At 57.8% G+C, this 22,609-nt stretch overlaps 2 protein-coding genes across 2 annotated transcripts; both read right to left on the reverse strand.

The window, feature by feature from the left end:
- Positions 1-309: 309 nt before the first annotated feature.
- On the reverse strand, positions 310-2,076 carry LOC149357558 (uncharacterized). Its single transcript, XM_089576616.1, has one exon. It carries the CDS (start codon positions 2,074-2,076, stop codon positions 310-312), a length of 1,767 nt encoding a protein of 588 aa, XP_089432742.1.
- Positions 2,077-7,735: 5,659 nt separating this feature from the next.
- On the reverse strand, positions 7,736-13,949 carry LOC149357559 (uncharacterized). The gene is made up of 2 exons (XM_089576617.1): positions 13,854-13,949; positions 7,736-8,323 (listed from the first exon to the last, which is right to left on the reverse strand). The coding sequence occupies exons 1-2, from the start codon at positions 13,947-13,949 to the stop codon at positions 7,736-7,738; spliced, it is 684 nt and encodes a 227-aa protein (XP_089432743.1).
- Between the last annotated feature and the right edge of the window lie 8,660 nt (positions 13,950-22,609).

The raw sequence follows: 22,609 nt of genomic DNA on the forward strand, positions 1-22,609 counted from the left end.
TCTCCTCTTGGGGTCACGATCACTGCACTGGGTTGGGGACGGGAGGAACAGATGATAGAGTAGAAGACGGGCACGGAGACGAGACGGACGCGGGTCGTGTCGCGGGAGAAGTGGCACGAGTGAGTGAGTGAGTGAGTGAGTGGGTGGATTGAAGAGGGAAAGGGGGGAGGGCACGAGCCTATATACTGGTGGCAGACCACCACGCCCATTGCCAGCGTGCCGATAGTGGTAGGGGGGAGGGGGAGAAAAGAGAGGATAGAAGAGGAGCGCGCCGCCGCATAGTGTGTCGTATGACACTCGCTGTGCTCCTTAGGCCTGGAAACGACCGTGGAGACCTGTCTCCTCCAAGAAGGTCAGGAGGAGCTGGAAGGCTTTGATGGGGTGGTATCCTCCAGGGAAAAGGAGATCTTCCTGCGAGGAGGAGGATAGACCCAGAAGGAGGAAGCCTGCAGCCAATTTGTTTCTGTAAGCTGAGAAGGCCGAGCACTCGCAAAGAAGATGCTCCAGGGACTCCATAGGGCTGTTGCAGTAGCTGCAGGCTGGAGAAGGGGTGAGGCCGAGGCGTTGAAGTCTGGAGCCCGTGCCGGCGCAGCCCACACGAAGTTTCAGGAGGAGCCTCCTCTCTTGGACGGTGAGACCCGAAGAAGGGAGTGCCCGTGGCGGGTGACCCTCAGCGACCCTGGGGTCGGGGTGGTCAAGGAGCAGGTGGCGGTCGGTGATTGACCTGGCCAGGTCCAGGGGACACAACGATGTAGAGAGTGGAGTGGAGGGGTTGTGTGCTTCCTTTGCCAGGGCATCAGCTGCCTCGTTGCCAGGTATTCCAGCATGGCCTGGGACCCAGCAGAGGTGTATGGTGGTCCCTCTATTGACGATGGCATCCAGCCTGGCCGCTAGTCTCTTGACGATGGGGGTGCCTTTGGAGGGTCTCTGGAGAAGTTGAAGGGCAGTTTTGGAGTCAGTCCAGACTGCCGCAACACGGACTTCCGGTGTGTCCATAAGGATATAGGCTGCCAGGTGTATGGCTGCCAGTTCCGCTGTGGTCGAAGAAGCGACGAAAGGTAGCCTGGACTTTCTGCTGGAGCCGAGGGAGGGGGCAGTGCAGGCTGCTGCGTCAGACGGGCAGGGCCCAGGCACGACAGAGCCGTCAGTATAGAGATGGACTGCTCCGGCAGGCTGGTCGTGCTCGAGTGCGGCCACTTCTTGACGGAGGCCAGATGGTGGAGTGTTGCTTTTGGTACGGTATCCGGGGAGGGAGAGCTGTACCGTGTAAAGGTGGCCCTGGTCCGGGCGGGGTGGGAGGGGTACTGCCTCAGGTTGTCCCCCTACGAGTTGATCGAAGGCTTCGGTTATCTGGCCCATGCGGGAGTGCGGCCTAGTGCGGAGGCGGTCGAGGAGGGGACGGCCATCTGTGGCGTTGTGGAGGCGCTCGACATGACGAAGGGCTGTGCGTCTGGAGAGGAGCTCCATGGTCCAAAAGCCCGCCTCAGCCAGGGTGGCAGCCACGGGGGAAGTACGGGGGAGTCCGAGGCAGAGGCGGATGGTGGCCCGCTGCTTCCTCTCAATAGCCAGGTACTGGGCCTCTGTGAGATGGACGAGTGGGAGGGAGTAGAGGTACTGGGACACGGCCATGCCTGAGAACAGGCGGAGAGCCAGCTTGGTGGTGATGCCCCTGCCTCTTGCCAGGAGTGAACGGATGGCTCCATGAACCCTCGAGGCCTGCCTGAGGTAGTGCTGAACTGCAGGGCGCCAGGTGAGACGGCTGTCGATCCTGAGGCCAAGGTACTTTGCCTCAGTCCTCCATGGAAGTGAGTGGCCCTCTATGGATAGGAAGGTAGTGCCAGAGCAGGCGCCCACTCTCTTGTTGAAGAGCATGGCCTCTGTCTTTGTTGGAGAAAGGCTCAGTCCTGCTGTTCCAAGGAAGGTAGCAAGAATGTCGATTGCCCGCTGGACGTTGCGTACGGTCTGGACCCTTTGTCGTCGAGGACCTTGGCACCAGATAGCGATGTCGTCCGCGTATATGGCTATCCGGACTGGAAGCTGGAGGTCCTGTGGAAGGAGCCTGGGTAGAAGGGCCATGACTGAATTGAAGAGTAGGGGGCTGAGTACGCTTCCCTGGGGCAAGTACGATGGGGTAGTGGTCAGAACCCCACGTGTCCGGCGAGGGGGTCCACTCATATACACACCGTTGTGAAACGATGCTGAGATCTATGCATGAGCGGACACCACCCCTCCGGACGAACGTGGGAACCCCATTGTTCAGTATATGAAGCGATGTACCACGCAGAGCGGCGATCAGGTCTCGGCCACGGCGGTCCGCCCTGCGGGAGCCCCACCGCGGATGAGCCGCGTTGAGGTCCCCGCACAGCACAGTCGCCGCCTATAAGGCTGACCAGCTGTGGCAAGGATTGAGCATCCCATGGGATTTCGGGACGCACATAGACACTTGCGATAGCCGTGTCAACACCTGACAGCCTGACTCTTACGCATACACACTCCATAGGGGCACCACCCCATCACTCACTGGGATTTCTGCCTGGGGGAGGGTAGAGCGGACGAAGAGGACGGCCCTGGATCTTCCAGGCGGGTGGAGGTGGTCATGGCAGGGGTCCGCCTCGCAGGTGTTAAGGAGACATGAGGTTTTGCTATAGTATGCCACATAGCCCGGGAGCCGCGCCTCGTCTGGACGGAGGTAGGCCTCCTGAAGGGCCAGGACGTCTGGGGGTAGGGGATCCACCTCCAGGCGGCTGATGAGCTCCGCTCTTCTGGGGCGGAAGGCACGGCAATTCCACTGGATTACCCGTGGACGAGGGGTAGCCAGTGGTCGGCTAGCCATGTTGGTTGGTGTGGTGCGGCCCCTGCCCCACGGTTGGTGATGGCTGGGTAGCTGCTGGGAGGAGCAGTGTCAGGGCTTGAAGGGTTGCAGCCAGGGTCGCCGTGAGATGCTCAAGTTGACCACACAGGGGGGAAGGTGTTGCGGCCCTCTGGGGATGGGAAGAGCCTGGGTCAGAGGACTCTTGCACAGGCTGGAGTGCCTGTGGTGAGGCCTTTGCGACTTGTGCGTAGGTGCGCTCCTGGGTTCGGAGGCTAGTCCTGATGGCTCTCCGAGAGACAGGTTGGGTGGCGGATGCCACGGCTGCTGCTACTCGTCTTTCTTCCTGCCAGCGAGGGCAGGAGGGGGTGTCTGCGGAATGGTGTCCTCCGCAGTTCGTGCACCGTGGTGATTTGGCATCACAGGCGCTGGTTTCGTGGTGGCGGCCACAGCGGAGACAGCGGGTTGGTAGGGTGCAGCTGGCTGTGACATGATCTAAACGGCCGCAACGACCACATTGGATGGGGCGTGGGAAGGCTGGTCGCACTGGCATCCTGAGCTTGTAGAGCGACACATGGGATGGTGGCTGTGGCGCACTGAAGCGTAGCTGCAGGGCGTTACCCTGGGATCGCCTGATACTCGAGACGGGTACTGATGACTCCAGGGCTGGTAGGAGATCGGCATCTTCCAGGTCAGCAGGGACGCCATGGATGAAGCCTGTAGAGGTGCCCTTGTCCGCCGCAGGTCTCGCTCGTACAGCAATGCCAGCCAGGGTGTGTAGGGCTAGGAGAGCTGTGATGGCCTCCGGGGTGACAGCATCCACGGCTACGATGTTCCGTGAGGGGTTGACCCTCACGGAGGCGACGCCTTCTGTGGAGGACAGCTCCGCAGCAATGGTGAATTTGTTGCACTTTCGGAAGGATGTGCCCTTATTAGATGGACGAAAGAGCACTGTCCCTACTAAGTTGTCCACTGTCTCCGGTGGGAGGGGAGGGCGTAGTGGGCGATGACGGGGACTGCGGGGTTTCTTGGTTGTCCACCCCTCCTCGTCTTCTTGTGCCCAAGGAGAGGGGTGATCCCCGTCTGAGTGGACGGTCGGGGGGTGGTCCAAGGCTCCTGGGCTGGTGTCCTTGGTTCCCACAAGAATGGTGTCTTGAGGGGGTGATGTGGCTGAGTCAGAGCACACAGGAAGGGGGACTGATGATGGTGGAGAGGGTAAGGTGGTGGATGGCGCGTCCGACGGGTCTGCAGCCGGCTGGAGAGGCCCACTAAGTACAGACTGGCTGAGTGTAAGAGATGCCTCTGGTGTGGGATCCTTTCTACCCTTGGTCTTCTTTTTCCGTGGAGGCACGGAAGCCGGCTTGGGCGTCTTCAGGAATTCTGCTGCCCTAGAACGGAGCCTTGTTAGGGCAGGCGAAAATTCTGGATCCTTGGGCGGTGGGGAGGGGCTGCGGGGTCTGGTCCTCCTCATGGAAGAGGCCGCGTCCAAAAGGCGCTGCTTCCGCTTGTGTTATGCAAGCAGGTATTGGACGCTGTCCTCGAGGTGTTCAGGAACATTTTCGGGTCGCAGCCCATGCTGGAGCTGCGTCTGGAGGTGATGCGGGAGGCCGACATGGCTGTGGTTGAAGCGACGGCACGCTGAGAGCAGCGGGCGAGCTCCCGGCGGCGAGCGTCTTGCTCCGCTTGAGGTTGGGAGTCGAGTCGGCACGAGCGGAGGCGCGTAGAGCGACCCCGCAGGGCGCGCGGACCGGTGGGAGGCGCAGCCGCCGGTTGGTGGAGCGCCGAGCCAATAGGAAAGAGGGCGCTAGAATGCTGGGCGCCGCGGAAAGCGGACAAAAAGTTTGCGCGCGATGCCGGTATACAGTGGAGTTCAAAGAAAATGAAGTCTCAGATGGCTGCAGGCTTGGAGAGCGCGCAAAGAATCACAACACAGCACAGGAATCGTCACAACACAGAGGCTTCGTGATAGGAGCGTCGCTAGAAGTGGCGTAGAGCTGGCGTGAGGGGAATAGAGCCCGTGTGACGGAGAGGAGGCTTTTTGCGCTAAACGCGTTTCTGAAGCCCTGCGGTGTCAATAAACTTGACTAGGGCTGTCAGTGCACTTTGCGCTTTGGTGGAAGGGCCTTCCGGGAAAGTCAGAGAGCCCACGGTGTCCGATGGGAGTCCCAGTTTGGAATATTTCGCGCGCATTTCTGCGCGTTCCGAGGCGTGAGCAGGGCAGTGGCAAAGTAGATGCTCGACTGTTTCGATGTCTTGACAGTCTTCGCATAGAGGATCGCCTTCTCTGGTGAGTCGTTGGCGTCGCTCTGCCGTCCATACGCAACCAATTCGAAGTCGCAGGAGGGCGGAAAGGGCTCCTCTTCCAAATGCGTGAAATGGGAGAGGCCGAGGACTTTTCCCGGATGCGATGCGTGGATCCGGATGGGAGAGAGAAACTCTGTGGCGGATGATATGCCGAGCCACATCGAAGGCTGTGATAGCGTCCGAAATTGGTTGGTTTGGTTTATGGGGTTTAACGTCCCAAAGCGGCTAAGGCTATGAGAGACGCCGTAGTGGAGGGCTCCGGAAATTTCGACCACCTGGGGTTCTTTAACGTGCACTGACATCGCACAATACACGGGCCTCTGGAATTTCTCCTCCAAAGAAATTCAACCGCCGCGGCCGGGATCGAACCCGCGACTTTCGGGTCAGCAGCCGAGCACCATAGCCACTGAGCCACCGCGGCGGCGTCCGAAATTGGAGCAGAGGCGTTGGAGTGAGCCTGCTTGGCTAGAACGCCTCTGCTCCAATTTCGGACGCTATCACAGCCTTCGATGTGGCTCAGCATATCGCGTCCGTCCACAGCGCTCAATTCCGAGCTCTCTTTTCTCTATTGGCCCACCGCTCCTCCAACCAGCGGCTGCGCCTCTCACGGGTCCGCGCCTCCTTGACTTGCAGATGCTCGCTCACGCTCTGGCCTTGTTTGGCCCTTCTCTTTGCCTCCATGTCCATTCACCCGAACCCTTTTCATCACTATCCTTTTATTACCTCTTCCGCCAGCACGGCGCAACGGCGGTGATTCCCTCTTAAGAGGAGACAGTTGAACGCGCCGTGTCCCTCTTTTCAACTCATAATCATCAAGAACCTCTATCTCTCTCTCTCTCTCTCCTCAGACCTGTTGCGCGACGTAGAGTGGGTTTCGGCCGTGAAGGTTCTAGGGGTTTATTTCCTCGCGTCCGGCGAGCCGGCTCGCGAGACGTGGACCCAGCTTAGAGAGACCGCTGAGAAACGGTTGTAAGTGGCGGCGCCTTTCCGTCTCTCCCTCGCGGAGCGCGCATTCATCATCCGCGCGTCGGTGTGCGCCCCACTGTGTGCGCTCGCGTCGTCCACCCACCCCGCACCTTCACGCGCCGTTTGGCCACTTTATGTGGCTCGTTCTTTTGGGCACGAAAGACGGAGTCTGTAGCGCGCGCGCTCCTCTGGCTTCCTACTAACATGGGGGATTCAGCATTCCCCACCTGCCCACATTCTGCAGCGTGCTTGCTTTGCGGGCGACCAGCGAGCTGGCTAACCAGGCCGGCTACCCGGGCAGGGCACTCCTGTCATACTTACTCAGTACGTCACGCTCCCTTTTCCTCCCCGAGCAGAGTGTCGGCCCGACAGCCTTCCAGCAGCCTCGGTTTTTCCAGCGAGTCTGCCAGACGCTCAGGTCCCTCACCGCAGCGTTGCCAGAGGTGGAGCTTATTTCAACTCCCGCCTCTCGGGTATGCGAGCTCCTGGCCATAAAAGAAGCCCCACAGGAGAAATTGACGCTTAGCAGAGAGGTGCGATGGCGGGACCTGACGTCGTCATCCCTTCCCGCAGACGGGCGAGACTTTGGCTGGCTGCGGGGCTGGCGGGCCCTGCCTACGGCGGGACGCCTGGCGGCTTGGGGCGTGGCCCCCTCCAACCGATGTCCGCAATGTGGCCTCGTAGAAACCTTGCCGCACGCGCTCTTTGAGTGTTCTGTAGCCAGGACATTTTGGGTCCTCATGTCTCGAATGTTCGGAGCGACCCTTGGCCCCATATCAAGGTTTCGCGATCCTTTCGTACGGCTGCTTCTTTGCGTTGGGGCTTTCGTGCTGCGGCGCCAGAGAGGTGTGGCTGCTCTGCAGGGACGACTACAGAGGGCCATATACCCCATTTTACAGCGGGTACGTGCACGCCTGTTGGCCCAAGCCTGCGTGGACCTCGTGTCGCTGGACAAGCACCAGTTCCTTCGGCGCTGGTCCACCCGCTTCATCGTCGCGGGCAGGGGCCGTCTGACGGTGCGGCTCCTGCCATATTAAGTGTGGCGCGCCTGTGTGGTGGGCGTTCTGTCCGCTCGTTATGTTCGCGCGTTATGTTCGCGCGTTATGTTCACGCGTTCTGTTCGTGCACGAGGTTTGTGCGCGAGGTTTGTGCGCGTTGTTCGCGCTTTACGTTTGTGCGCATCATTTGTGCGCGATGTTTGTGCGCGGGCTTTTGTGCGCGATTTTTCCACCGGCGTGCTTCCCCCGCGCGTATCGACCTCTGAATTTTCTTGGACATGTTGTGGTTTTGGACACTTAAGTTCCCTGCGTTTGTGTGTTAGCACCGGGCGACGTCAGTCGCCGTAATGTACCTTTGTGTTTGTAGAGGGACGGACGTCCCTTTTTTGATCGAGGGTTCAATACACTTCTTTTAAAACCCAGATGAGTTGAATTCTGTGCCCGGATGTTAGCTCTCGGTCTCGGTGTGATGTCCCCACACTGCCGAAAACGGGAGCTAGAAGCATTTCATGCTTAATAATCCAAAGCGCCCGAGAAGTGGTCAAGCATCGCAGGGCGGACGGGCGGGGACGGCCGGCTGGTTGGGCAGCATGGCCACAAACGCTTGATTGGGGCGGAAGTGATGTCACGTGCAAGCTATGTATACGCAAGCGAAGGATCATTGCGCGCTGTGCCCGCGTGAGCGGGCGGCAGCCAGTGGTGTAGAAAATGCGCTCATCTCCTGCGGTGCGGGGTCGGGGTGCTGCCGTCGGAGATGGTCCTGAATGACCGCGCTCACGTCCTCCAGCGCAAGAGGGAGGTTGCTGGTAGGCAGCTGATGTGCGGCGGTCGCGAGGTCGTCAGCTTCCTCGTTGCCGGCGATGCCGCAGTGACCGGGCACCCACGGCGCGCGCACGGCGTATCCGAGCAGCGCCAGCTTATCGATACGCGAACGGATTTCGCGCACCACAGGGGTGCCACGACCGTTGGTCTGCAGCCGGCTGACGGCGGCGCGGGAGTCACAGAACACAGCACTCCTGGGCGGCGGAGGGACGATGGTAAGCAGCAGGTCCAGCCCGAACTGGATCCCCATCAGCTCGGCAGTGGTGGAGAAGCCCAGGAACGTGGTATGTTGCTGGCTGTGCTGTCGCAGGGCGGGGATGGTGGCCGCCGCTGCAAGCGAGCAGCTGTCGCTGGCCATTGAGCCGTCGGTCAACACGAAGAGATGGTCCTCGAGTTCCTCGTGTATGACGGCTCTGGCCAGCTGCTGCACAGCGCAAAGGGGTGTGCTCCGCTATCCCGCGATTCCGACGATATCTCACTGAACCTCCGAGGCAGCAGTCCAGGGCACGCAGGTGCCTTACGGGGGCAAGCCTTCAGTTAATTGCTCGCATTCGAGCAGCCCCGCCCCAATGCGTGAACGAGGGTGCGAGTGCGAGCGCTGTTGCAGCGAGCCGCCGTCCTGGTACGCAGTGGAGCCTATGTGATTGAGTGCACTGCGGGCTGCTGGGGATTCACCGGCCACGCTCCTGCCTCGGCTAGTGTTGCGGCGGTCTGGGAATTTCTGGGCAGGACGAGGCACACGCGCAGGGACTTGCGATGTTGTAGCTCTAGCTTTCTGCGCCTTTCCTTGCGCACCGAGACGAGCGGCAGTGCATATACCTGCGGCGTAGTAGAGACGCAGCGCGGCTTGCTGCGAGGTGCCCTGGCCTCGAAAGGTGAGCTTGTGCACGGCGGCGGTGATCCTTTTCATCTGCAAACAGGCCTTGGTCGCCGCACTGCGGAAGGAAAGGCGCCGGTTGATGTCCAAGCCAGTACTCGGAGGTGAGGTTATTGGTGACGATGAAGGAAGGGGGGGGGGGGGACGAGGCGCGTTCAACTGTCTCCTCTTGCACAGGGAATCACCCTCGTTGCGCCGTCCTGGTGGGAGAATGGGATTAAAAAGGATAGTGATGGAATGGGTCCGAGTGAAGGTAGCAAATAAGGCAGGGCCTTGGAGCCAAGACCCATGACCAGGTGAAACCGGGCCTGAAGTAAGGAGAGCGAGCCTTCACGTCCGTGAACGAGATCGGCCAGAGTCGGTAGATGCCGTGGTAACATATGTGGCGTGAAAGTGCGCGCTAAAGAGGCTGGCGGCAACACCTGCACAGGTCGAATTTTTCGCGCTGACCGGAACCTCACACTCGATGACATCATGGCCGGAATTGAAAGCAAAGTTCACGTGCTGGCCTGCACTCGCAATGGCAATGATGTGATCCTTCACACTGCTGGGACGCAACCTCCAGAAGAAGTTTCTCTATTCAAGCTTCGCCGCGCTGTCCGTGCCCGTCTACCCAGACCACTCCAGTGTGTCCAGTGTGGCAGCCTCGAGCACGCTACCGCTTCCTGCACTCACGAACCGCGATGCTTGCGCTGCGGACTTGATCACCATGTCTCCCAGTGCAGCTCACTCGGTTAACTGCCGCTGAACACACGCATCCACGCAACCTCACTGGCCCCGATGGCAGGAAGAGCAACGCATTGCGCTCGCTATGAGTGCGTCCGAACATCGTCTTACCAGACAGCAGGCTACTCAGGCAGTGCGTTCACCAGAGAGATGGTGCAGCCTCTGAAATTGTGCGCCGTACTGCCCGTCCATCCAGATCACCTGCCGCTCCAGAAGAGGCTGCGGCTGCAACAACACACGCCCCTCCTTTCTTACCAGGAGGCCGCTCCTTCCGAGACACGCTAGTGGGTGCGCAAACATCTGCACCTGCACAACCGCGTCCTCAACCTGACCATCGCGATGCAGTTATTGCTGCACTATCCGCTGCTGTGCGCGCTCTTAGGGACGACCTCCCCGGACCTCCTCAGCACAACTGTGCGCGGCGGCTCTCGCTGCACATCAATCACTCGCTCAACCTGAATAACGCCCGAACTGTGCTCTAGCCGCGGATACTGCAGTGGAATTGTCGTTCACTCCGCCGCCGCCAAGCCGAACTTGCCTCAATTTTGCCATTGGGGCCTTACGACATTCTTGCGCTGCAAGAAATATACGCCCGCGCAGAGGACCTGCACCTACCTGGCTACGTAGGCTACAGCGGCCCCACCGATTGTACTCTCGATTCGTGCGCGAACTTTCCATGTGCCGACTCTACTCACCCACATCGTCCCCCTGGTGCGGGCATTTATGTGCGCGCTTCGCTCCCGCATTCTCTCGTCGATCTCTCGGACATTCCCACTGACCGTGTCGAGTGCGTAGCTATCACTATTCGCATATCGGGCTACCACACCTCCGTCGCATCGGTTTATGTCCGCCCACCCACCTACAACTGGGACGTCCGTTTTGTGACAACTCTCTCTGCCCGTCTGACTAAGGGCCAAGTGATATGTGGTGATTTCAACACCTGCCACACCACCTGGGGCTCCCACATAACCACCAGAAAAGGCCGTGAACTTATGCACGCCATCCATGCTGCAGGCTTACTGTTCTGAATGACGGAAGTCCCACTCGCATCGGCCCTCACACCAATCCTACGGCCATTGACCTCACTCTCGCCTCTTCCGGCTGCTCGTACTCTTGGCGCACCGCCCCGAACACTGAGGGATCTGATGACCTCCTAATTGAGATCATCCCCACCTCTCCTTCCTCTCCACTCAAGAAATCCTAGAGTGTTGTGCGGTGGTCTCTTTTCCGCGCACTGTGCGCCAGTGACTGCCACAACGAGGATTTCTTCTCGCATATAAACGAATGTGCACTCTCAGCAACTACACTGTGCACTGTGCAGTTTCCACCTCCAGTGCCTGACATAAAACTTCTCAACCATCGTGCTGCTCGCCGCCGAGCCCAACGAAGGGCACGCCGCACAGACAGGCCAGACCACTGGACTCTCTAAAACCGCTTGGATGCGGACTGTCGCCGCCACTGCAAGCGCCTTCGCCTCCGCAGCTGGGCCAGACTGCGCATCACTCGATCGCCCCGGCTCCCCTGCGCGTGGTTGGCGCATTCTGTCTGCCATCCTCAACGCGAGAACCCCGCGTCACCCAGTCTTGGCCATCGCTGTCGCACGGCGTATAAGCAACGTTGACCTGGCCAACATTCTCGCTGACAGCTTTTCAACAGTGGTGAGTGAAGCAACATCTCCTCTAACTCCTACTTCCCAAATCACCATCGTGCCAGCACACATAGCTGATGATGTGCTTGCTCTCTGCAGTGAAGACTTCACAATGCACGAACTAGACAAATGCATCGCCTCCAGGAAACGCAGAAGCGCACCCGGTCCTGAATGCATTACTTACCAAATGACCAGGAACCTTGAAAACAAAGAACGCAACCGACTACTTGCTGCTTACAACCGTATCTTTCAAAACGGTGAACTACCGGACATTTGGCGTACTGCCACTGCTATCCCAATTTGCAAGAAAGGGAAGCCCGTGAACGACATTAAAACATATCGTCCAGTCTCCCTCACCTCTGTTCCCGGGAAGCTTATGGAAGCATTTGCCCTGCAAAGACTGGAGTGGATCGCCAACGCCTCTAACGCACTGGCTCAAGAGCAAAGTGGCTTCCGGAACTCCCGCTCGACAGCCGATTGCATTACCAAAGTCGTAGCCTTCCTTGAGCAAGCCAAGCCCAACAAGCAAGGCGCCTACCTCGTTCTCCTCGATCTGAAAAGTGCCTTCCACACACTTGTGTGATAGTGTGTAGCTATATTAGACTCCGTTCGCTCTCTTGGCGTGAAAGGAAAGCTCTTCCATTATATATACTCATTTCTCACCGGCCGCTCCTTCCGCGTCAAAGCTGGCAGCTGTATGAGCACACCTCGCCGACTAATTGCTGGGGTGCCGCAAGGCAGCGTTTTGAGCCCTTTTCTTTTTAACCTCGTACTGGCTATATTCCCAGCTTACCTCCGTGTCACAAATGGCTTTCCAGTCCGCTGCTGCATTTACGCTGACGATATCGCCCTCTACTGCTCTGGACCTACCCTACAGGGACGAACAGTTCGCGCTCAACTCCAAGCTGCACTAAATGTAGTCCACACTTTTCTCCGTTCGGTTGGCCTCTCTCTTTCGCCAGCAAAAACAGAAGCTCTCGCCTTCCGCCCACGCGCTGCTGCAAGAAGCCTAATTCCCCCTCTCCAACTCGATGGCACTCCCATCCCTTGGAAGCCCTCTGCCCGATACCTTGGCCTCATCATTGACTGCCAACTCTCGTGGCGACCCGCTGTCACCCATCTTAGGAAGCAGGATTTGCAAGTCGCATCAGCCGCCAACAAGCTCATCGCGAAGGGCGGCGGCTGCTCTCCCGCACTGGCCCTGCAATTCTACATTGGCATCGCAGTGGCTAGATTTCTCTATGCTATGCCATACCTTGACATTCGCCCCAACCTGTGGCGCAGCATAGACACGGACCACCGAAACGCGCTCCGCTGTTTTTTACGTCTCCCGCACTCCTGGCACGTTGCTGCCACTTACGCAGAGACGTCATCCTGGCCCGTATCTCTGCCCGCCGAACGAGTCGCTCTACATGCCATACGACGCATTAGAGGCACAACAAGCACCGATTTACTTATCTCCCGCCTAATTACGGCGCCGGACTAAAAATGGGACGAACTCTGAGGTTTTTCGATGCCAACGTTGCAAGACCCCCTCACAGAGCGCCTCTTCCACCTGCTCCACACTGTGCGGCTGGAAATACCTGGCATCAGAACAAAGCGCAACACCTTCCTCTGTGCTATGCAGCAACACACTGCGCCACTCATTCATGACGAGCTCCATGGCAGCAGTCACATACACACAGACGACTCAGTGGCCTCCGGCGGCACCTCTGTCACTGCTGTATGTGTCGTCCCAGCCCTTAGTCTCACTAGGCAATGTCTAATTCCATTCCGCGCCTCCTCTACCACTGCCGAGGTCGCCGCTCTCAACTTGGCCGCATTCTAGAGCGACCGTGGCACAACCCAGTTGCTATATTTTTGGAGTCGAAAGCTGCTCTCATGCAGCTAAACCAACACCACGCTCGTCATCTGGCCGTCGTAAAAATTCTCGATCACAAGCTTCGCGCTGTCAAAGATCGCGGCACAATCGCCTCGCTCCACTGGATCCCCGCCCATGTCGGGACAACTGGAAACGAACGGGCTGATATTCTGGCTAACTGTACGCACAATCAGAATGTCCCCATCTCTTCCGATGTCTCAAAATTTGACGTCGCGCACCTCTCCATCTATGAAAGTGAACTTGCTGGACACCTGGACGACCGCGTTGCTTCACGCAAGCCACCTCGCCCGCTTCACTGCGTCGTCTTTTCAGTCAAAGGGTGGCAAAAGAGCGAGCGTACCCCACCCCCCCCCCCCCCCCCCCCCCCCCCCGTAGCCACAAGTAGTAGTAGTAGTAGGTAAATTTTGCTGCTCCCTCCATACACGGCTTTTCGAGCATATATCGTGCTCTTATAGATTTCTTTTAGCTTCTGCTAACTTCTTTAAAGTTATAAGTAGGCCCCACACGGCTGGACGTCATGTCCCCGTGTTCTTCTTTTTATTTTTCTTTTGTGCAGTCTTCGGCGTCTAAATAGACATGGAGGACGGCGCCGCCTTCTTCGAGCTTGACGAAGGTGGCATTGGTCGTGACAAACAGCCTTCGTCGCTGCCGCCTGTTAGAAAATCTAATCTACCAGGCTCAAGTTCGGGCCACCGCCCTGTACCAAGAAGAGGCAGCTCGCCTCGTCAACGGTGCCACCCGACGGACGCCATCATCCACACACGAGCCAGATGACTCCTCAGCTGGCCTCCCTGATGCAACCTTGCAGCAGGAAGACGCACCTGGAGTGTCTGGCGCTGATGTGCATGAAACACCCGATACCGCAGGTTGCGCCGCTTTGACAGCACCACGCCTGGTGGCCTCACTTCAGCCAACATTGGTGAGACCCTAGAAGTTGTCAACCCTGTTGATACACTTCATGAGGCTTCCCAGCCGCGTCACACACCAACTGCTAGCCAAGACAGCAGTTGCACTGATTCAAACACGCACTCACACGGCCCGCAAGAGCATCCCGTTCACCCTTCCAACCCCGCCGTCAACACAGGCGCTCGAGACTCGGGTAGAACACAAAGCAGCGTCCCAGACGCTATTGTTGCCCCCGTCACAAGAGCCCCGGCCGCTATAGAAGACGCATTCACGGCTTACGACTATCACCCTCACGCGCCGCCCTCACGCATCCTAACAAAAGCGACGGTCCCACTCCTTCGTGGTGGCAATCCCCTCCCTCTTCCGCAACAATCTGGCCCGTCTCTCTGGCAAACGCAAAGCCTCAGCGCAAAAACCAGCAACGCCGCTCACAAGCCGCAAAACAAGTTCCCCTTGTCCATACTGCCGCTCCAAGTGCCTTGCGCTTTTCGAGGCCTTCCCAACAAGCCAAGAAAACTGGGTCACCCACCATTCTCTTTCACCCAGTCGGCAGAATGGCTAACCACCTCTCCACTACCAAAGATGCCGTTGCTGCACAGCTCTCAAAACTCCCGGGAGTTAAGGCTGTGCACGTCAACCTCCGCCGTAACGTCGTAGCCATTGACATTAACCGTACGGCCAATCTCGAACCGCTCCTCGGCATTGACACCATTTGCGGCATCAATGTGCGCGCCAAGGAAGCTAGCGGACGCACCTGCAGTGGCCGCATTTTCCGCATCGACCGCACTCTGAGAGAGGAAGAAATTGCGGCAGGCATCCAAAGCAAAACCCCGGTCCTAGGCTGCTATCGAAGCGCCGACGACATTATTCGTTTTTTCGGCAGAAAACCGCCCCAAGAAATATCTCTATTCAAACTTCGACGAAGAGTTCGCCCTCGGCTCCCCCGCCCATTGCAGTGCCTCCGCTGCGGAATCTTGGGTGGTGGTGGTGGTGAAAAACATTTATAGTACAATAAATTTTTACAGAGAGGCGATTGGGCTAGGCCCTATTGGCCCTTTCCCCTAACAATACTAGGTGGAGCCGCAATTCCGGGGCCCCATTGGCAAGCAACGCTGCCCGCGTCCGGTGAACCAAGGCCTTTTGGGTCTTTAGGTCCTGACAGCCGAGCAGGGCCATCTCCCAGTCCTCTCTGGTGGGGTTGGGGGGGATAGATGGGTTTGATTGACACGCCCAAACCATGTGGAAGGTGTCAGCCACCTTCCCACAGAACTGGCACGTGCCATCAAAGGATGCGTTGAAATGTTTAAGTACCCCGCGACTGCAGCCTGCACAGCGAAACCTCGCTGCCTCCGCTGTGGCGGCGATCATCACGCATCGCAATGTGATGCGCCCAAACCTCATTGCGTGAACTGCTGGGAAACGCACGCTTCCACGGAGCCTCGCTGCCCTCGCTGGCAAGAAGAGCATCGCATCGCCACTCTTCTCGCCTCTTCTGACAAACCTCTCACGAGACAAGAAGCTATCGAGGCCATTCGGCACACAAATTAAAAGCCTTCTGCCAACCTTGACGAGCAAGACAACGTCACACCTTCGCACGATGCTGCACGCAACTCAGCAGCTCCCCCACCTGCAACACGCGCCGGCGCTGCACCCAACTATGCTCCGGATTCATCCTCGGGCGCTCGTTCTTTCCGCGACATCGTCGTTGGGCACACAGCACCGTCCCTCCCATCTCGCGCGCACTATGACCAACGCGATACTGTCATCGCGGTACTTACCTCTGCAGTAAGAGCTCTTATGGAAGGGCTCCCAGAGTCTTCTCCAGCGCGTCAATTGTGTGCAGCGGCTCTCGCCGCACAACAGTCACTCCTTTGTAATGGCTAGCAACCCACCTGTGTGGCGGCCGCAGATTCTTCAATGGAACGGTCGTTCCCTCCGCCGCCGACAAGCTGAACTAGCCTCCTCTCTCCCACTCCGATCCTTCGATCTGCTCGCACTACGAGAGACCTACGCCGCAGAGGGAGAAGTGAGCCTACCTGGCTACGTTGGACACACCAGTGCCACAGAGTGTGCGAGTGATACATGCGTGAATTCTCCGTGCACCGGCCCCTCTGATCCACCTGGCTCTCCTCGTGTTGCAGTCTATGTGTGCGTTTCTCTTTCGCACTACTTAATACCTGTGAACGACTTACTCGTCGACAGTGTGGACTGTGTTTCTGTAACAGTGCGTATGCGCGGTTGCGACACCTCAGTCGCTTCGGTGTATGTGCGGCCGAACAACCGTCATTGGGACGTCCGCTTTGTCGCCCAGCTCTCGGCGCACCTGACTTCCGATCAAGTCACCTGCGGTGACTTTAACACGCATCATCCTGCGTGGGGCTCCCGCGCTACCACACCACAAGGCCGCCACCTCAGCGATGCCATCTATGCCAGCGGTCTACTAGTTCTGAATGACGGGTGCCCAACGTACATCGCTCCGGGCAAACACGCTTCAGCTATAGACCTCACCCTGGCCTCTTCTCAGTGCACTCCTACCGAGCTCCGACCTCAGGTGCCGCCCGCTCAGAGCTCGCGGCCGTCGCTGCGTTTCTTCCACTGAAACAATTATTAGTTCTGCGCTTCCATATTCCAAAGGACACTTTTCCCCGGCAACGGAGAATCCACGTACCGCAGACGGGGCTCGGATGCCGGCGCATCTGGGCCCCGGTCTGCAAAGTTAGGAAACCCAATCCCGCGGAGAAGCGCAATTTTACAAGTAACTACGACGACCGGTAAAGAAAAGCAACACAAACCAGACACGAAACAGACGCGAGCGGTGTGGTTTGCCCAAGCTCACTCCACGCGAAGTGCTCGTTCACCCGCGGAAACAAACACATCAAAATACGGGTGATCGCGCGGGCTGTCTCGCCTAGGGAATCTGGGCCCCGCTGCGTACGACAGACAAACGTTCGCCCCCGAATGCGCTCGGGGGGGGGGGGGGGGGGGGGGGGGGGGCTGTTGTACGAAACAGAACTCTGAAGAGCATACAAAAGACAAAGAAAAGTCCGCCCACCGCACGGGATTGCCGGCGTCCTGGCGAAGCGGCTCGTAGTGCTAGTGTATAAAAAAAACACAAGGAAAAGAAGTATGTACAAGAGGGTTCGCGCGACGACCTTACACCAAGTTTTAGCCTTAACCGTGTCAGGAACGCCATAAAAAAAAACGTTGGACAGGTGGGAACGGTTTTCTAGATCGTCAGTTTTTACTTCAATGCTGGACACATTTCGAGTACAACTTGTGGAAGGGGTTCATGCAGGCATTGACTGATTTTTAAGTTCAAGTTGTTCCACGCGTTTTAATAACGACTGCATTTCAGTTTGCAAGTCAAGCCTTGTCAGAATTTTAAGCTCCAGTTCTTTAGTTCCAGCGCGCTCACGAGTGCGCACACAGCCCTGCATGGGGCCGCATGAGCTGCGTAAGGTTGTCTGGGATTACATCTTGCGTCCTGTGGGACACCAGCATCCCGCGATACGGCTCTATGGGCGCGACACAGCGAAGGAGCAGATGCTTAAGCGCTTCCACCACACTACATCCACCACACACGTCGCTCGTCCTTAGTCGGCTGCGCAATCGTCCGCCGTAGGTCCACGCGCATCCTACACCCTCACGAAGGACCATCGCGTTCGATAGCCCTGTCGGTGAGCGAGCGCTCACATCGTGCGAAGCGTGGCTCGCTGCAGCTGTCGGAAGGGGTCGCGGACGATCCGTATGCATGTCCTCCAGGGCGAGAGGCAGCTCGCCAGAAGGTACGCTTGTGTGCGACGGTCGGAGTTGGTCGGCTTGGTCGTTTCCCTCAATTCCGCAGTGGCCGGGGCCCACAGCGCACTAACTGCACAACTATATACGCTGCGCTAGGCGCTCCAGGCGCGCGCGAATTCCGCACAGCCGTGGGGAACGGCGACCCCGGGTCTGCAGGTGGCTAAAGAAGGGGCTCGCACAGCAGACCACACCTGGGCGCCGGCGGAGCAAGGCGGATTAATATGTCCTGCCTCATTCGGATGCCCAGCAGTTTCGGCGTGGTGGATGAGCCCAGGTAGGTCATGCGCTGTTGTCCGTGAAGGATGGTCGGCGCCGCTGCATGTGAGCAGCTTTCGCTTGCCACGGAGCCTTCAGTGTAGACGCTGAGTTGGTCTCGTAGTTCGTCAGTATTGGCGGCTCCGGCTAGCTGCTGCGCAGCGCGCAGCGGAGTGCTGCGCTTCCCCGGGATGCCTACGATGATTGGCTGAACCTCTCAAGCAGCAGGCGGCAAACTCTTATGCGGCCGTGGCGCTGGTCAGCTGCCCATACGTGCTCGAGGAGCGCTGCTCCCAAGCATGACCGTGGGTAGTTGCGCAAGCGCTCCAGTAGCGGGCGCCGTCCGGAGCGCGGAAGATGCTGTCCACGTGGTGCAACGCCCGCTCCGTCGCCTGCAGTATAGTGTAGCCAAGCGTGCTTCCGTGCCGGGACGAGAGCTCCGCCGCATCGAAGAAGAGGACCAGCAGGCGTGGATAAGATGCATTGATCAACTTTATTAAAGGTAGATGCGAGTCACTGGTTAAACCTAGAAACTGAGACAAAATATATCAGGTCACATAGTAAAACAGTCAGTCATACCCCGGGGCGTGCAGTATCTTTGGAGCAGGGGTCCCGAGCAGCAGCCGGGAGGCAGCCGTTCCTCTCTCGAGTTCCCTTGCTGTTGAGAAACCCGCTCTTACACTTCACCAGCATTCTGGCGACCCTTTTCTCGACCAGTCAAAAAAGCCGTTACGGTGCCAACCAGAGGAGCTCCGGCAGCATTCTGAGGACCCTTTTTGGGGCCAATTAGACCAATCGTGAAAGCCGTTACCGGAACTAATCAGAACACATCCTTTTAAGACATGCCGACAGCAAACAATTCATCTTAATACGCAAAAACACCCAGTGTGCGCCAGCTGGCAACCTTGTATACGAGTAGGGACGGAATGCGCGCGCGTTTATGTACGTGTGTTGTGCGCAAAGCCGGCGACGACAGGCACTGACTGCCGAAATGCATACCGCGGAACGCGGGCCAGAGAGCTCACCGCATGGCAAGACCCGGGAAACAGGCGCCAGAACACGGTCGGAAATGCACAGCAAAACACCGACACCGTTACCTTATCCGACCGCGCCTAGCGAAACCATGTGGGGGGACGCACGCGGCGTTGCTCCACAGGGGAGCTGTGTCTTCCTCGCAACAAGAGAGGACGCACTCTTCTCGTCGGCTCCCGGCTGCAGCAATTGGCACGAAAAATTCGAAAACTCGCTATGCGACAATAGTAATGGTCACGCGCAAGCCACGGCCAGCATCTCAGCGCACTGCGGATTCGTGGGTAGGGCGACGTTTACGCACAGGGATTTGCAGTGAAGAACCTCGACCTTTTGCCAGCTTAGTTTGCGCGTCGAACCGAGCGAAAGAGCATTGAGAGCAGCGCCCAAAGTTGCGGCGTTGTAAAAGCTGCAGCGCGGCTTGCTAACAAATGTACTGGCAGCGCGCGGTGAGCTTCTGTACACGGCGACGGTAGCCCTCTTCATCTGTGAAGAGGCGTTCGTTACCGCAGGGCGTAAGGAAAGGCGCTTGCGGAGGACAATACCCACGTATCGCAACGAGCGGCTCCACGACCGCGGAATCCCGTCAATTCAAGCGGCGGCAGTCTATCGCGCGCGAGCGCGAAACGCAGGCCATGGCGTCGGACGTGGCAGCAGAGTGCGAGAGGCCGAGGCCACCCAAAAGGGCATCAATTGTGGCCAGAGCTCCCGGCGTGCACTCGCGCAGGCGGAGTGCCTCGCCCGGTGGTCCCAACCGTCACAGGGCAGTGTCGCCTGCGTATCAGAGTATGAGCAGACATTGTGTCGAGCGGCGTTGGGAAGGTAGCCCGGAACCACCGACGTAGGCACATAAACAGAAAGGGTCACAAATACAAACCCCACGGTCTACGGGTGAGGCTAGGAGAGTGCGCCTCGAACTTGCACGCCCACAGCGCGCCCGCTCAAATAGCCCCGCACAAGCATAGCGTAAAAGACGCCTGCCCACCCCGGCCCCTTCAAGTGTCGCATATGGAATGCACTCAGCACGTCCAAGAGCAGCAGCAGTAGGCGTTGCAATTTGCCTCGCCGCCGCGGTGTGCTCGAGCGCGGCTATGTCAGCGAACGAGTCGGCCGTGCAGAGCATCCCGCGGAAGCTCGCTTCAACGCGTCAAAAAACCTCGCGTCTTTCAGTTCGCCCGCAACTGCAGCAGCGGAAGTTCCGGTTGCGTCACTGTAAACAAAAATAGTAAGAAAACAAACCGACTGCGCGCTTATGTTTCTTCGAGTATGTGGAGCACTGTATGAATTAAAACACGTTGGTATTAAAAATATTTCTTCATGAACGCTTTACTCCGAGCAATGCACTTTATGCATCGCCTACATGCGTAGGGCCATCTCTACGCTAGCCGCCGGCGCTCCTAGCTTGACCAAGCTTGGCTGCATCCATTCTTTGCTGGGCGCGCTCTTCGAAACTCGAAGCACGCGCCCGGAGTACCCCAAGGCTCGAGGTTTTTCCGGCCGATTATCGCGGACACAGCCATACGTGAAAAGTTCACAAACGGCGCAATCGAAAGCGAAAGACGTACCGCGGCAGACGACAGCGTAAATCAGGGCGTAGAGTAGCGTAGCCAACTCTAGAACGCCCCCTATGATGTTTGTAAACATTGCTTGTAAACATTGCTTGTAAACAAAAAAAAAAAGATGTCCTAGCAATAGTAAAAGTACTGTCAGCAGCAAAATATTGCGGGACGTCCAGCGCGGTGCGGAGCGACGAAAAACTGCATTCAAGCGCCATCTGCCGTGACTATGCCTGATGTCGAGGCTCACAGCACTTCCGCGTTAACCATTACTTCTGCATGCCTGTCCTTTCTTTGCTATCAGGCAAGTCTCATCGCGTTCTTCGCCGGGATCCGCTATTGCCACTCGCCGCTGGCAGGGAATCGCTGTGTCACCATCGTTGCGCGTCTGTTTCGGCTGCTGCGATGGTGAACAGTGCTGCGATCGCTCGCGCGAGCTCAAGGAGGACTGGCTGCGAACGTCACACAGCTCCTCAGCGGCTTCCGTGACTCTGATAAGCCTGTCACGGGGAAGCAAGCGTCAAGGCATGCTTGATAGCGAAGAAAGGATAGGCATGCGCAAAGCGTCCTTCGAACGCAATTTCCCTGGGCCTCGAGAACATGTTTCGAGGCGGGAGATGGCGCTGCAAGGCAGTTTTGCGTAGTTTTGCGTCGCTCCGCCACGCGCTGGACGTCCCGCAATATTTTGCTGCTGACAGTACCTTCTTCGTCAGTCTTGCGAATCACACCACAATGCACGCGACTTGCTTGCTGCGTTTCTTTTCTTTTTCAACGCAGTAAAGGCGGCGTGACAAGCGCAGCGGATGGGCGTGCACATTGAAGCCCCCTAAGCCGATGAAGGAAGTTGATTGCTGGGAGCAAGTTGTATTGCTGAAAAAATTTTCTGAACGAATCGTTTTAGCTTACATATAATTCCAATTAGTTTTAAGGAACAAGTGGGGCATAACTTTTGTTTTCTTACTATTTTTGTTTAGAGTGACGTAACCGGAACTTCCGCTGCTGCAGTTACGGGTGAAATGAAAGACGCAGCTGCAACGCCGTGGGCTCCATGAGGCTACCCGCCGCAGATGTTGACGTGGCACTGGTCGGTATCGGTTAGCTCCGCGGGTGGGCGTCCTGCCTTGGTACGGAACAAAGTGAGAAACGACTGCCCTACACCAATACTCCGGAAGAGCCCCGTCTTCGCAAACCAGACCTGCTGTAGGAGAACTTGGCGTTGCTCAGCGCCCAAGTTGCACGAAGCACTTCTTGGCGACATCCAGTCCGGGTGTGCTGCCGCTGATTTTTTTTGCGCCTCCGCGCACGCGACGGCGCCTTTCGGCTGCGAACAACTAGCACCGACTTTTGGAAAGCACGGTGGCCACAGCTCGCGAGCGCCAAGCGGTTTTCCGCACTAGATCTCGCCCCCACAGCTCGCGGCGCATCATGGAGGAAGGAAAATGTCCTTTTTTCATGGTAACTCGGCGTTGAGCGAGTGCGCCGGCGGCCGCCGGGACAGGCGACTGGGAGAATGGAGTGAATAATTTCACTGCGACGTGTTTTCAGTGGGTGGTCGGCGCTACTAGATCGCCTTTATGGCTTTGGAAACAGCAGCACTGACGAAGGGCTACGCAGAGTCCTCCCCGTTAATCGCCGTGTCAGCGCGCGCTCATTTCTTTTTGCCTTCATATGCATTTTGTGTTCATATGTATTTTTTTTCAAAGGGCAAGCACTCCGCCGCTTCCCTCCAGCCCCGCGCGCTCCATAGCAGGAACTTTGGACAGTAATTAATTAGCACTGTTTGTGGACCTCGTAGGGCCCTGTTAGAGCAGCACCGTCGCGTGAAGTATTTCGCTCGGTCGCTTGCTTGGTCCTGCATGCGCAGAAAATTTTACGTGTCACCCGGAAGTACACCCGCGATTGGCAAATCGGACCCCGCCGTACACGCTTCTGGGGTTCTGATCTATGTACTCCCCGCCCGCCTCTGTCTTGGCCTCAAAACGCGGACCGACTTGGCCAGAGAAAATATTCAATTTGCTGTGGCCGTAAGGCAG

The sequence above is a fragment of the Amblyomma mixtum genome, chromosome 3 (assembly GCF_055824585.1).
Source record: "Amblyomma mixtum isolate Tamu chromosome 3, ASM5582458v1, whole genome shotgun sequence".
NCBI classification, from domain to species: Eukaryota; Metazoa; Arthropoda; class Arachnida; order Ixodida; family Ixodidae; genus Amblyomma; species Amblyomma mixtum.

Coding starts and splice junctions, on each gene's coding strand:
- LOC149357559 (XM_089576617.1), bottom strand. CDS start 13,949: ATGTTGGCTGAAGTGAGGCCACCAGGCGTGGTGCTGTCAAAGCGGCGC. Junction 8,324..13,853: donor ATCAGCGCCAGACACTCCAG/GTGCGTCTTCCT, acceptor TGCGCTGTGCAG/CAGCTGGCCAGAGCCGTCAT.
- LOC149357558 (XM_089576616.1), bottom strand. CDS start 2,076: ATGGCCCTTCTACCCAGGCTCCTTCCACAGGACCTCCAGCTTCCAGTC.